At 27.6% G+C, this 13399-nt stretch overlaps 1 protein-coding gene across 7 annotated transcripts in view; it reads left to right on the forward strand.

The window, feature by feature from the left end:
• Positions 1 to 13399, forward strand: part of LOC142329471 (uncharacterized) — a 302863-nt gene that overhangs the window by 251741 nt on the left and 37723 nt on the right. The window contains exon 6 of one of the 7 annotated variants that reach the window (XM_075374184.1): positions 3471 to 3766. The exons of the other annotated variants lie outside the window; for them this stretch is intronic. Coding sequence (XP_075230299.1) covers positions 3471 to 3499 — 29 coding nt within the window. The 3' untranslated portion in view covers positions 3500 to 3766. Of the gene's footprint in view, positions 1 to 3470; positions 3767 to 13399 lie in introns of those variants that run through there. 7 annotated transcript variants of the gene reach the window in all.

The following is a 13399-nucleotide window of genomic DNA, read 5'->3' on the forward strand; positions in this document are numbered from 1 at the left end:
TAACTGGATACATATTTTATAATTTTTAAGATCGATATTCCTGCACGACCTTACCTGAAGCCTTTGCGAGCATGAGCGTTTCTTGTGCTAGATATTGTGTGAAATTAACTTTTTGTCTACTGAAAACTGTTACTATGATTTTAAGAAAAAAATAAAATAAAGAAATTACAAATGCAATAATAAACAATACGTATTGAATGTTTGCTTTCAATTTTAATGCTAAATGTTTCTGTGATTGACTGATTTCATTTCCGATATTTTAGCCTCTAAATATTTAACAACGTGGTTAATTTTTGATGTAAATTTAATACTGTTCAATTCTGTTTAATTAAAGTTTATCGATCAGTTATCTCTTGTATATTAAATACTTGTTTATCTTCTTGTATAACAGAAGAATACATTTCTTACGCGTTCTCTACCAGGAAACCACTGCCGTAAATCCACTCTACAATATCAAGCCAAATTTAGAAATTTATATTGATAAAATTACTGTTCTGATTTAGTGAGTACTGATTAAAAATCTTTGAGTTTCCTGGAAATTTTATATAATATATATATATATATATATATATATATATTGGCAAATAAACGAATAAACTTGAACTTTAATAACAATAATCTCAAAATATAAACCATTGTAAAAAATGTAATATGCACCAAACTAAATCTTGTTTTCTTCTACGTTATTCTTACTTATTCAAACAACAATAAACGCGACATTTACATTCTTGAGGAAAAACTTGGGAAACATGATTTTTGCGGCCTTTTTTTAAATACGCTGTTTATTAGAATTGAACTGCTACAAAAAAAGTTTGCAAAATGTGCAATTTAAAATTTTTTAAATATGGATCCTTTACTTGACCGCCATTAAGTATCAGTTCGTTTCATCCAATTATTTGTCAGTGGTAGACGTTTAAAAAAAAAGAAAACATCATTAATATGAATAAATGATGTTCGTTTAGCCGTTTTTAATATCGAAATGATTTGTTTCATATTAATTTTTTAATTAATAAATTTTACGACAGAAATTGAAAATAAGGCTATAAAGGGAAGAATCATATTTTGTTGAAAATAAAAAAAGGCAAAATGAAAATTTTTATGTAGATTCTGAAACTTGAACGTACGCAATAGCGATCATATACATTCCGTAACTGCGTAAATTACTCAGTTGAAAGGTTTCTCTTATTCATCAAATTATTAGAAACTTATTAATCGTGAATTATTTATTAGAAACAAATTAAAATTATTTGTTTTAATACTCTTTTAGCCACCCTAAAAAAAAAGTCAAATCGCTTTTACAAGCAGTTACATACCAATAACTAGCACCCCCGTTGCGGCTTCGCCTGCGGTGTATAGTTAGTTACTTGCGTTTCCCGTCGCGGTTTGGGAATGTTTAGAGCTCGCTTAGCTCAACCTTCTCGTTTAACTAAATGGCTATGTCCCTGGACTCCTCTCTGTTCATTAAATTCATGCTTCTGAGAATAATAATGATAAATAAACATTCAAGTCTGTTCAACTTATAAAAAATATCAGTGTATTATAATTTCTTCAGAACAACACTTTGATATTAATACAGGACCCACTACAGGTAATTAGTTTTTAGATTTCCCGTCGCGGATTCACTCGCGAAATACATGATCAGAATTACAAAAATAGATTATTATCATAATGTTACCAAATCTCATAAAGATTGATTTAATAACGGTAGCATAAAATAACAAAAATATGAAAAAAGTTTGTTTTTTTACCCCTTAAAATATTAAAACTTAAAAAAGCCAAAATTAATTTTTATTTATATATAGAGAAGCCCAAATCGATTGAATATCTCGCTTAGTATAGTCGGAAGTAAGGAAAATTTGAAATTATTGTTAGAAATTTTTTACTTTTTCAGACCTTTCAAGGTAGAATATTAAAAAAATGTATAAATTGGTTTTCAGATGCTAAATGCACCTGAATAGAAAAATGTTCACTTTTGTTTTTTAGTATAAAAACAAAAGTGAACATTTTTCAGTTTTTTTTTTTTTTTTTTTTTTTTTTTACTTTTACCGGTTCTGATTGAATGATTCTACGTTTAATGAAATATGAATGTTCAACGTTATAGTTTGAGAGAGTTTTTGATCTGCCAAACTGCAAACTAATGTCGATTGAAGCAAAAAAATATATAACCAGTAAGGCAATTATTATGTTGGAATGATTATTTTGTTTAATTCGTGTGGGAATGTATACATCTAATTTGAAAATCCCGGGTTCATAAATTTGGTTTATTTAGCAAGTCAACAGGTTATATATTCGTTTATGTGGTTGTTATTGTATACTGTAGTTTATATTCAAAAAACACTGAATAATAACATCTAACCTTAATTAGTATATCAAATGTTAAGCCGTTTGATTGTCGGTATTTTACAAAATTCATGCATTTATAATTTCATTTTAGATATCCATACTCGACATTTACCAACATTATACACTGTGTTTTCTGATATTCCTCAAAGTTTTGTTTTTCTGATTTTTGGATTTAGTAACCAATATCGGACACTAACGTAAGCGTTTTTGATTGCAGGATAATATGATCTATGATTTTAGTCATAGATCATATTCAGTTAGTTTATTATTCTGAATTATGGAGTGAAATGTTAACTTCTTATTAGTTACTAGTTATGAAATAAAATTGTTTTTAATCAAGGCTCAACAAAAATTAAATAATTCATCTTCATTACTCGAAAAATTGTACGTTAAAAATTTATTTTGCTTCATTACCTCTTAACGTTTATTTATTTTTAATTTTATTTTCTACTAACATTTTTTTCAAAACAACACAGTTTCAGACATTTTAGATGCATGACAAAATTAAATAAAGTGGTGTTCGTTATTTTATGATTTTGTAATTTTATTTCTTAACCCAAGATAAGGGTTATGTGTTTGAATGATACATATTTTTAGTATGCCCCTGTAATTATTGAAGAACTGGTTCGTTTTAATGAAATCGGTATTAAGCAGTTTGTTTCTTCTGCGTGATTTACACCGGGTATGTTACGATTCAAATAAAACAAACTGATGGATAGTGTTTACAGTTTCTCCAAGCCGAAAACCCAACAATGCTCGAAACCACCAATTGTGGTACTAAAAAATGCTCAAAAACCTCCTCTAAAATTAATATTATTATATTGTTAACAAAAGTTATGACTATTTAAAATAATATTAAGCATAAATATATGATATCAGTTTTAAGTCAAAATAAATAAATGAATGATTTAATAAATGTAAGAGTACTTGAAAGAAAATTAATCAATGGAAATTTGATAGAAAAGTTGTTTTTAATTAATATTAAAAAAAAGATACCTTATATTAAGAATTAATTACCAAAGTTACCTGCTCCTCACGTGGGCATATATTGCATTCTTATTTATTCTTTTTTCTTCCTTGTACGAACTAAAGGAAGTATTGTGATTGCAAAAATTTTCGGTTTTCAGATTTCAATGGAGATATCCATTTCAACTAGTTTCGTCATTACGTCTGTACGTACTTACGTACGTATGGGTCTTGCACAACTCAAATTCGATTAGCCGTAGTATGCTCAAATGTTGGATTTAGGACTTGTGACATCTAACTGCGCACCTCTCATTTTGATTGCAATCGACTGAACAAAAAGTGTCCAAAAAAACCCAAAATCCAAAACAAAAATTTGCTTCTTGCTTTCATTGGTTCCAGAGTTATAGCCAAATAAAACTTAAATAAATTAAATATTTGGATCTTATAAGGGAAGGCACATCGGTTCGAATCAGACTTCATCTCCTTTTTTTTATTCAATATATTGATTTATTAATAGTAATTATTAACTTCTGATTGTAAAAAAAAAATTTACAATAACTAATAATTCAATAATAATAAAAAAAAAAAATATGAAAGAAAATCAGAAGTTATTAGTGAAATAAAATTTTATGTACTTTTAAAAATGTGTACATGTAATTAGGAACTGTTACTTATGTGTATATGTAACAGATTTGGTGAAACATCTGATTATTTAATATTAATTGAAAATTATAATTTAGAATCATATTATTTTTTAATTGTAAAGTTTAATTTCTGTTTAATTTTATCGACATTAAAGTTAACTACAGTGACTGAAAAATAGACCCTCACAAGAACAACATACACACTTTGGCATACATGCCTGATCATTAATAAATTTCAAAAAAAAATTCATATCTTTTAGTTCATTAATCCTCTGATATTGTCAAACAACATTTTCCATAAGTTGTAGTTAATCATCATTTCATTTATTTGTTTTTTGTTGCCAATCATTTAATCGCTTTTTGATTTGATATAATTCTTCTGATCTTAATTTGTGTACACATCTGGTTTTCAAATTTTCTGTCTCTTTATATTCATCATCCTCTCTTAATCTTTTTTTATTCTTTCCTTGGTCTTAACGTTTTCTTCCTCTTTATATTTATCATCTTCTATTAATGTTTTTATTCTTTCTTTGGTTTTATCATCTTCTGTTATTGTTTTTATTCTTTCTTTGGTTTTATCATTTTCTTCCTCTTCATATTCACCTTCTTGTCGTTATTTTGAAATTTATTTCTTGATGTTTTCTTTCTTTTACCTGCATGATTGATTGTTTTTCATTTCTGATTATTAAACAAATAATCCAATAATAAAAACAGGAAATTTTACACTGTTAGATCGAAATTAACATTTGTAACCGGTGTATAGGAGTTCACTAAATGGAATAGTTTAATTATTATTAACTTTTATTTATATGACTCACTAGAAATCTAAAATTTTTGTTAATCAGCAACTTATGAAGATACGAATAATACTGATCTAGTAATAAGGGATGTTTGTTCTATCCAACATTTCATGTAAGATTATTGAAATAATAATTGTGTAAATATTTGATGTTAATAAAAACTAATATTTCAGCAATTGTTTTACTGTCCACTTTATTAAAAAATAGGACCATCATATCTCACTTTCAAATAAAATAAGTTTAATGAAGTGCAGCAAAAAATGTATATATGTGATGCAATAGGTGTAAAAGAAAGTCATGTGGTGTCCACATCAGATTTTTTGCATTTATTATCCCTTTTGTATAATCCAGAAGTAAAGTTTATAGAATAACGTAATTTTAAGAATTTTGAACCTGAACCAAATGAACAAGGAATTTTGCTTTATTTATTGTGAGATTTTTATGTACATGCGTAAAAGATGTGTTAATGTTGTTTATCATGGTCTTATTGCATGCTGTTGAATCATATTGCATCTAACAATGATTTTAATTAGAACTAAGAGTACAGTAGGCCTTTGTATATATTGACATGAATGAGTTTCACTATTAGTATTTTTATCATGTCTCTTCAGTTTCTATTTCTGGATGACATAGATCTGTAATCTAAAAGTTGAGCAGTTTTGGGATCTGATTCAAGAACGACAAAAAAGAAGTAATTCAACTCGATCTTTAGAGAGGGATTTTTTTGACATTTTCAACAGTGATTCCTTTATTTTGCTTGACATTGATTTCCTGAATGGGCTATTACAACTTCGAATTACTATTCTAAAGGTCATATTTTAGAAGCTGATAAGGGTGAAAGTCAATTTTATGTTACTAAGGTTGTTGTGTACATAGGGTGTAGATCACAGGTTCAGTAAAGATTCAATTTATTCTTAAGTCATTGGTTGTGGCAGTATAAGAAAATTCATATAGTCAAATAAGATTTACATGAAGATATTTGAAAGCTGTATACTCAGATTTAAATGATTTAGAGGTGATCAGTATAATTTTAGCAGTTTTTTTGTACGTCAAATTTATTAGAATGAAAGAAGTACTTCTAATTTCTGATGTATGTGAGTAATTTTTTTTCAAATATTTGAATTATTCTCTCTTCGACGCCTTATAGATTAAATGTGCATGTCTACAGGCAACTGTATTTATGTTTGGGAGCATACAGAACTACTTTGCATCTTACAGATATATTATTGACATATTATTTCACAAGAACTTCACAAGTTTTTGTAGGTGTGACATTTGTCGCGACTTAATCCAACAGTTTATTTGATTGTAGAGAAAAGGATATGAGAATGTTGGTTTTAGTAAGATGGCACTACTTGTCATTCTGCTTATAATACCTTCAAAGTTTTTTCCTTTAGAGATATTTAAAAATTTGCTGAACAGTTCTCATACAGAAGAGAATCTGATAACTAATATTAAATGTGAGATGTCAGCAAAGAATATCAAAAGTGACTACGTATGTCATGGATGGGTAAAAATCTGAGCCAAAATTTGAGGAAGTTACTTATATCATCTGTTGCAAAATTAAAGAAAAATAAATTGGAATAATTTTGGAATTTGTGTTATGTTGTACCTGTAAATTATTTAAAAGTGAATTGTATCCTTTATGAAACATCCTGATAATTTGATAAAACAACCTTAAAAACCATTCAAATATTATTTACTGTATGTGAACAATACATGCATTTTCAAGTAGAGGATCTTACGTTATATATAATAAATTACATTTTACTGTTTCGATAATTTACTAATTGTTATGATATATTTCAGAAACTGATGCACTAGTTACAAATTACATTATACCAAATATATTCAATGCAAAAATTGTTCTTTGATATTCTAACTTACTTAAATTAATTATAAATAATAAATTTATATAATTATTATTCTAGTTCCCTACTAGTGAAGACATAAGGAAATAAATCATTGTTTTTCACCAGGAATTGAATAATTTTTTCATTTACACTACCTGTCCTAGTCTTTCATGCAGCTGTAGTACTTATAAAACATCCGAGGTACTAGTGACAATAGTTGAGCAAGGTTGTTTTCTCTAAAATTAATGATGTTCATTATACACTAGTACCTTTAATTTTTTTTCGTTTAAACCTCTGGGACCACCGTTTAGGTATTGCTTCAGAGAATGAGATGAATGATATGTTTTGTAGTGTGTGAAAAATGCCTTGCCTGACCGAGATTCAAACACAGAACCTCCAGATGAAATGCTGAATTAATTCAGCATATTACTATTCACTATACTAAGGGGCAGAAAGTTTTGACAACTCATATTACCTGAAAATATACTTATTATTGATTTATCTTTTAAGCGCAAGAAGTAGATCAGATGGGTAATGATGAGAATGATCATGATGTTTACAATGAAACTAATAATACTATTCGAGCATTCGTTCAAAATAAATGATCAGAGGAAAGGAATCCGTTTATAAAATTTCGTTTGATAAAACTCTCTTGGCCTTAAAAAAATCCCATAAAAAGTAATTAAAATATATTTGAAAAAGAAATTGAAATTCTAGTTATGTAGATAAGAATTTTCATTACTATTTATGATTTCAGTATACCAATGATGAAATGATGAGAAAATGTTTTTCTACAAAACACCTATTACAAGTATAAACATTTTACTGTTTCGATAATTTACTAATTGTTATGATATATTTCAGAAACTGATGCACTAGTTACAAATTACATTATACCAAATATATTCAATGCAAAAATTGTTCTTTGATATTCTAACTTACTTAAATTAATTATAAATAATAAATTTATATAATTATTATTCTAGTTCCCTACTAGTGAAGACATCAGGAAATAAATCATTGATTTTAATTATAATAGAATATTTCCCATGAAATTCTGTCAATTTTAAAAATTGGACTAACTTTTTATTATAATGATTTTCATTAAGTAAAATTAATAAATGTAAATTACATAATTGGAAAAATTCAGCCTACATTTTTCAGATCAGTTCTTTATTTTCATTGTTTCACTCTATCTATATACTCTACTTTAAATTATGCATATGAAACTTGATGAGATTTGTCGAATCTTATTACTCCTAACACATATACGTTGGTACTGAGAGCAATTCCTGGTGTTTTCTTGTAATATATTACCAACTCTATTTTCACTGTATAGACCACATTTTGCACAGATGCATAGTTTTCATTTATATTTTTACATATTCCTTGTGTATTTCTAATTCACTAATAATTCATATTTAATTCCTTTCTAATATTTCTTGTGGAATTTATGTAAATCTGTTATTGTATAAACCTCAATGTTTTTTTTTTTAAATCATAATTTCATAAGATTCCTGTGTTATATTCTGTGTCCAGTTTCAATAAAAGATTTATTTTTAAAGGCAGTAATTTTGCAAATTTTCTTTCTAAATCCCTTTCCTAACTAACCTCCTTAATTTATTGTCTGCCTATAATGTAACAGTAAAAATAGTTTTAATTTCTAAAGAATTAAAAATGTGATATTCATTTTTAAGAGTAAATTCTGAAAGTCTTTAACTGTATTGGATATACCAATGAAACATTTTTAACGTTTTCACCTTTATTTCTAGAAATGATCATAGTCATTGGTGACAGAAATAAGTTCTATAACAGATTATACTAGCTATGGATGTTCTTCAGGTCAGTGCTTATTTATCTACTGATCGAACAACAATTTCATGAATTTTATAATCTCATCTTACATATTCATAACACATTGTGAAATTTCCACATCTCTGTTTTCATCTTACATTTCACTGAATAATGTTGGATATTAACTATATCATGTTTATGCAGTGGTTAACAAAAAGCAGTTTAAATCAAGGATGTATTTTTGTCTGTAGCAGTATGTAGTTAAGATTTAGAAAAAAATTAATGTCAAATCTGAGAAAATTTAAACTAAATGGACATATTACCTATGCAAAGAAAGCATTCATTTTCAACCATAGCCTTTATCTCTGTGTGACTATGGTCTTTAACCCACCAGGTTGGTGTAGTGGTGAACGCGTCTTCCCAAATCAGCTAATTTGGAAGTCAACAGTTCCAGCGTTCAAGTTGAACGCTGGAACTTCAGTTGTTTTTACGGATCTGAATACTAGATCGTGGATACCGGTGTTCTTTGGTGGTTGGGTTTCAATTAACCACACATCTCAGGAATAGTCGAACCGAGACTGTACAAGACTTCATTTCATTTACACTCATACATATCATTCTCATTCATCCTCTGAAGTATTATCTGAAAGGTGATTATTGGAAAAAGAATAACTATGTCAACAATAAACCTTTTGCAACTTATTTTCTGACCTCCTATTTATTTTTATTTTTCTTCTAATATATGCCTTATCATATCTTCAATCTAAATGTTGAACAGAGTTGGTGAGAGGTAGCATCTTGCCTAATACTTTGATCTGGACTCACCCAGTTATCCAGTCATCTTTAACTTTTTTGTTCTTCTCCCAGACATCCAAATGAGAAACTATTTTAAATCTCAAACGTTAAATAGAAGAAGCTTGTTGCTGTCTGTATTTTAATACCATTCATTTCTGAAAATATTCCTCCACTTTTGAGGGCATTTGCATGCCCTGTACCCATCACCACTTATCTGCCCTCTTAGAAGAGAGTTGGCATTTTAAGGGAGGAACTTCTTAAACTGGTAGTAACTCGATCCCTTCATTCATTAGCCATTTGTATATATTAACAATCATTAATATATAAAATTATTACCTCCTCTCTACTATGTGTATGAATAACAGGATTTCTCTTTACTGAATCTTATTTCCTATATTATCTCTTACTACTTATTTCCTAGATTCTCTAGCACTTTTAGAAAGGAATTGATGTTTATACTGTAATAAATCTGGTTTTTACTGTGTCTGAAATCTGGATTTCCAGTTAATTTGAAGAGAACCTGTTGGAATGAATTAAACATGAGTAATTACCAGTTTTTCTCAGTAGTGCCATTTTGTTGTCTATAAATTTGTTCACAAATTACATAAAAAAAGGATTATATTTAAGAACTAAGTTACTGAACTATTGTTTGCAATTTTTCCTATAGTTGATTTTAATATGGTGGCCTTATTAAAAACAATGCTATTTTGGGTCTCAGTAGAAATGTAATTTTTTTTTACATAAAAATGTATGTTTTAACAATACTAATCTGGATCATAACATTATTTCATAAGTTTAACAAATACCAGAGTGAAAAACAGATTTAAAGAAAGAGGAATTTCCATTAAAGTGCTTGTAATCTTAGCTATCTGTTACAGAAGAATACTTTGCTCACCTCATGTTATTGTTTCTTATTGCAAAGGTATACACAGACATCTTATTTATTACAATGCATGTACTGAGTTCCACACTTTCTTGAAGCAATTGTACTCTTTGCCAACAAATATGTTAGGTTACCTCCCATTATAATATAACTTTATCTTTCATTCAAAATCCTTTTTTCCTTCCATTGTAAATTGAAATTATTAACTTATCAGAATAGAGTTGTTAAAATACAAAATTCAGTTCAAAAAAATATTTCCTTCCTTTACTGAAAGCCAAAGAAGCAATTTTTGTTTGTAAATGGCTGCTGTATTGGTACCAGTCATCACACAATTTTCAAATTGTAGTTAGACTGCATTATATAATTATTTTTTTAAAGATAATTGATCAGTCATTTTTTTTTTAAATATTATATTAACAAAATTGTGGAGAATTGATATTGCTCTACCTCAAAAAAAGGCAAAAAATAGGTATTTTAATTCATAATTTACTGTAATTTTAAAACGCAAAAAAGGATAAGTTTTAATATAGTATGTTTTTCTATGTTGTGGTTCATAAAATGTATACATTAAACAAACTTGTTTTGTAGAATTCTACGAAGACAAAATTTTTCGTTCGTGAATGCTACAATGATAAAGTTTTAATGTTATTCTTTCAATCATTTCTGTAACTCTTGAATTTGTGATCCTAATATAGTGAAATCTTGAAGAAGGAATTCCTCTGAGGTTCCAACAAATATCTGCCAATCATATCTGCTAATATCAACTAATCAACATCAAAGGATGATTTCTCATCCTTTTTCATTTGTCATAGAAAATTGAACCTCTACCAAATAAAAGTAGGGATTCAACAGGTTTAATCATTTATATTATATATTCCAATTCTCTCAACAGCTAGGAAACAGGTTGTATATCTTGGTTATTTGTCTATCTTTGGTAGATAGTAACTACTAATTGATGATTTTTAGAAATTAAATCTGTAAAAGGGAAAAATAGATTACAAAAATAAAGTTTAATCTCTAATCTGTTAAGTAGAAGGAAAACAAAAACTGTGAATTTTCTCAGTCTCATACGTTATTCTACTGGAAAAATTATTATCAGTGAATCCTAATGATTAAAAGATGTTAATGTATGAAAAATAATTTCTTATGTATTTATAAAATCTTTAATGGAATTAATGCTAAACACATGATGAGTAACACATGTTACTCAGTTTTTCTGATGAGTTTGACTATCTTTCTGATAGCTTGCTCTCAAATTATTTTAAAAAGTTCAATTGTCAGAGGAGTGATTGATTGAAAAATAATGCTAATATTTATCCATTTTCCTCAATAGCTGGAAAACATAAATTTGTATTTTAGTTAAGTTCAACTATTTCTAAGGACAGATTATTTAATAATGAACATTAGACGAATAAAAAGTGTCAAGTGCCTCAGAACAGAATATTTGAATTTCTAACTGTTTGAAGTTTGCTGAGCAATAAAATCCATATTAAATATTTTATAGGTATACTGACTAACATTGAAAGGATGTACTTTCAATGTAAGTTGAAAGTACAATGTAATGGCTACCATTACACTAAGTGTTTGGAATAAGAATATTCTTTATTGCTTGCCAAGAAAAAAACATTAGTATTAAATAACAAACAGTCAATATAATCATGAATAGCAAGCACCCGCAGGATAGTTGGAATAACAATGTTTTAAAATAGGAATGACATTGCCTCTGAATGGACCTTTAGGTAGTCACGTAATGGCTGCAAAGGTCATTGTTCCATATTGACAACCATCAGTAGAGGTCAAGATCGTAATTAAACAATCTCTGTTTGACCAGAAGTTAGGGAGCACTCGATGGTTAAAACCTCATCCACGCTACCATGTTAAAATATAAACAAACACAACGAACATAAAAAAATATTAATTAATCTTATGTCTACAAAAAAATTGAAAAACAGATTTTAGTCTGCTGTTCATTGCCAGTCGATACATTAGAGAAAACCATTCAAACTTTTTTGACTTTTCTGGATATTTTATCCATATTCATAGCAGATGTAAATAGTAATATTTCTCATCCATTAGTTATCAAAATTAACTAGTTTTTATTTTTTTATTTTATTTTCTGTTTAAGTATATTTTAAACCATTAAACATTTTCAATTTGCTTACTTCAGTTGAAGTCAAAAAATTCATTAATAATTAAATTTTTCCTGTAACGATCTTTTAACTGCTATTAAAATGCCTTTATTGAAATAAGTGTCTGGGTATGAATTTAAAAAAACACAGTCCAAGTCCACCAACTGTCATGTTCAACAGTCATGTTTACCAAATTATGTAAAATTTGAAATTTATTCTCATATTTATTTATAGAAATGAAAATCACATAACTTATTTTACTATAATTTTTTTTAACACCGTAAATATTTTCTAAACTATGAGCATTATTGCTGTTTTGTTCAAACGTTTGTATCCTTACTATAGAATTAATTGAAAGGAGTTACAACATTTCTTCACATTACCAATCATTAAGTCTAAAAAATTAGTTTACATCAATATGGTTAAAAGCTCATATTTTGAAATCCATGACTCCAGTCTCACCTAAGAAAACATTTCTTTACATACCATAATAGCTTTGGCAATATGTAAAGCCAAGCAATATTTGTTTTAATATTGACATTTATTTAATAAAATGATTTTGATTTGCTTTGATCTCTATCATGGAAAGTTAAGGATTTTTATTTCTTCTTTTATTCCTTTGAAAATGTTGGGATTAAAAATGTCACTAGCGCTATAGCAACCCTTTGTTTATACATATTTTTGACTCATTTTGTTTGAATGCATCAAATGCTTTTGTCTTTTACTTTTCACAATAGTATTTATAAAAGTTACAATTCATGTGTCTGACCATTTAAAATTTTATCACTTATACTTAATTTTAGATAATTCAGTCATGATGACAGAATTTTAAGTACCGTACTTGTGAACATAACAACAATTAAATGATGATCACATGTACCTTGTTTTATTAATAGGCTTACTATATATTTAGGGTCCAACCCAGGACATATTTTTAAAATTACTTATAAGTCTTAACAGTATACTGAAACATTAAACTTTATTTGTTCAGTTGTATTTTGCACTAGACATGACTTTTTTCACAAATGGTTAGTTTGTTTGTTTTAATTATATCATAAAATTCACCACAAGAAAGTTCTGAATTAATTTTAAAATTTAGCAGATGTTTAACAGTAGATACTGAAAGTATCTTTCTGCCCAAAAAAGGATGTTTATCCTTTCTGCCCAAATGTTCCCCATAATTAAGAAAATT

Source organism: Lycorma delicatula, chromosome 1 (genome assembly GCF_047948215.1).
Source record: "Lycorma delicatula isolate Av1 chromosome 1, ASM4794821v1, whole genome shotgun sequence".
NCBI lineage: Eukaryota > Metazoa > Arthropoda > Insecta > Hemiptera > Fulgoridae > Lycorma > Lycorma delicatula.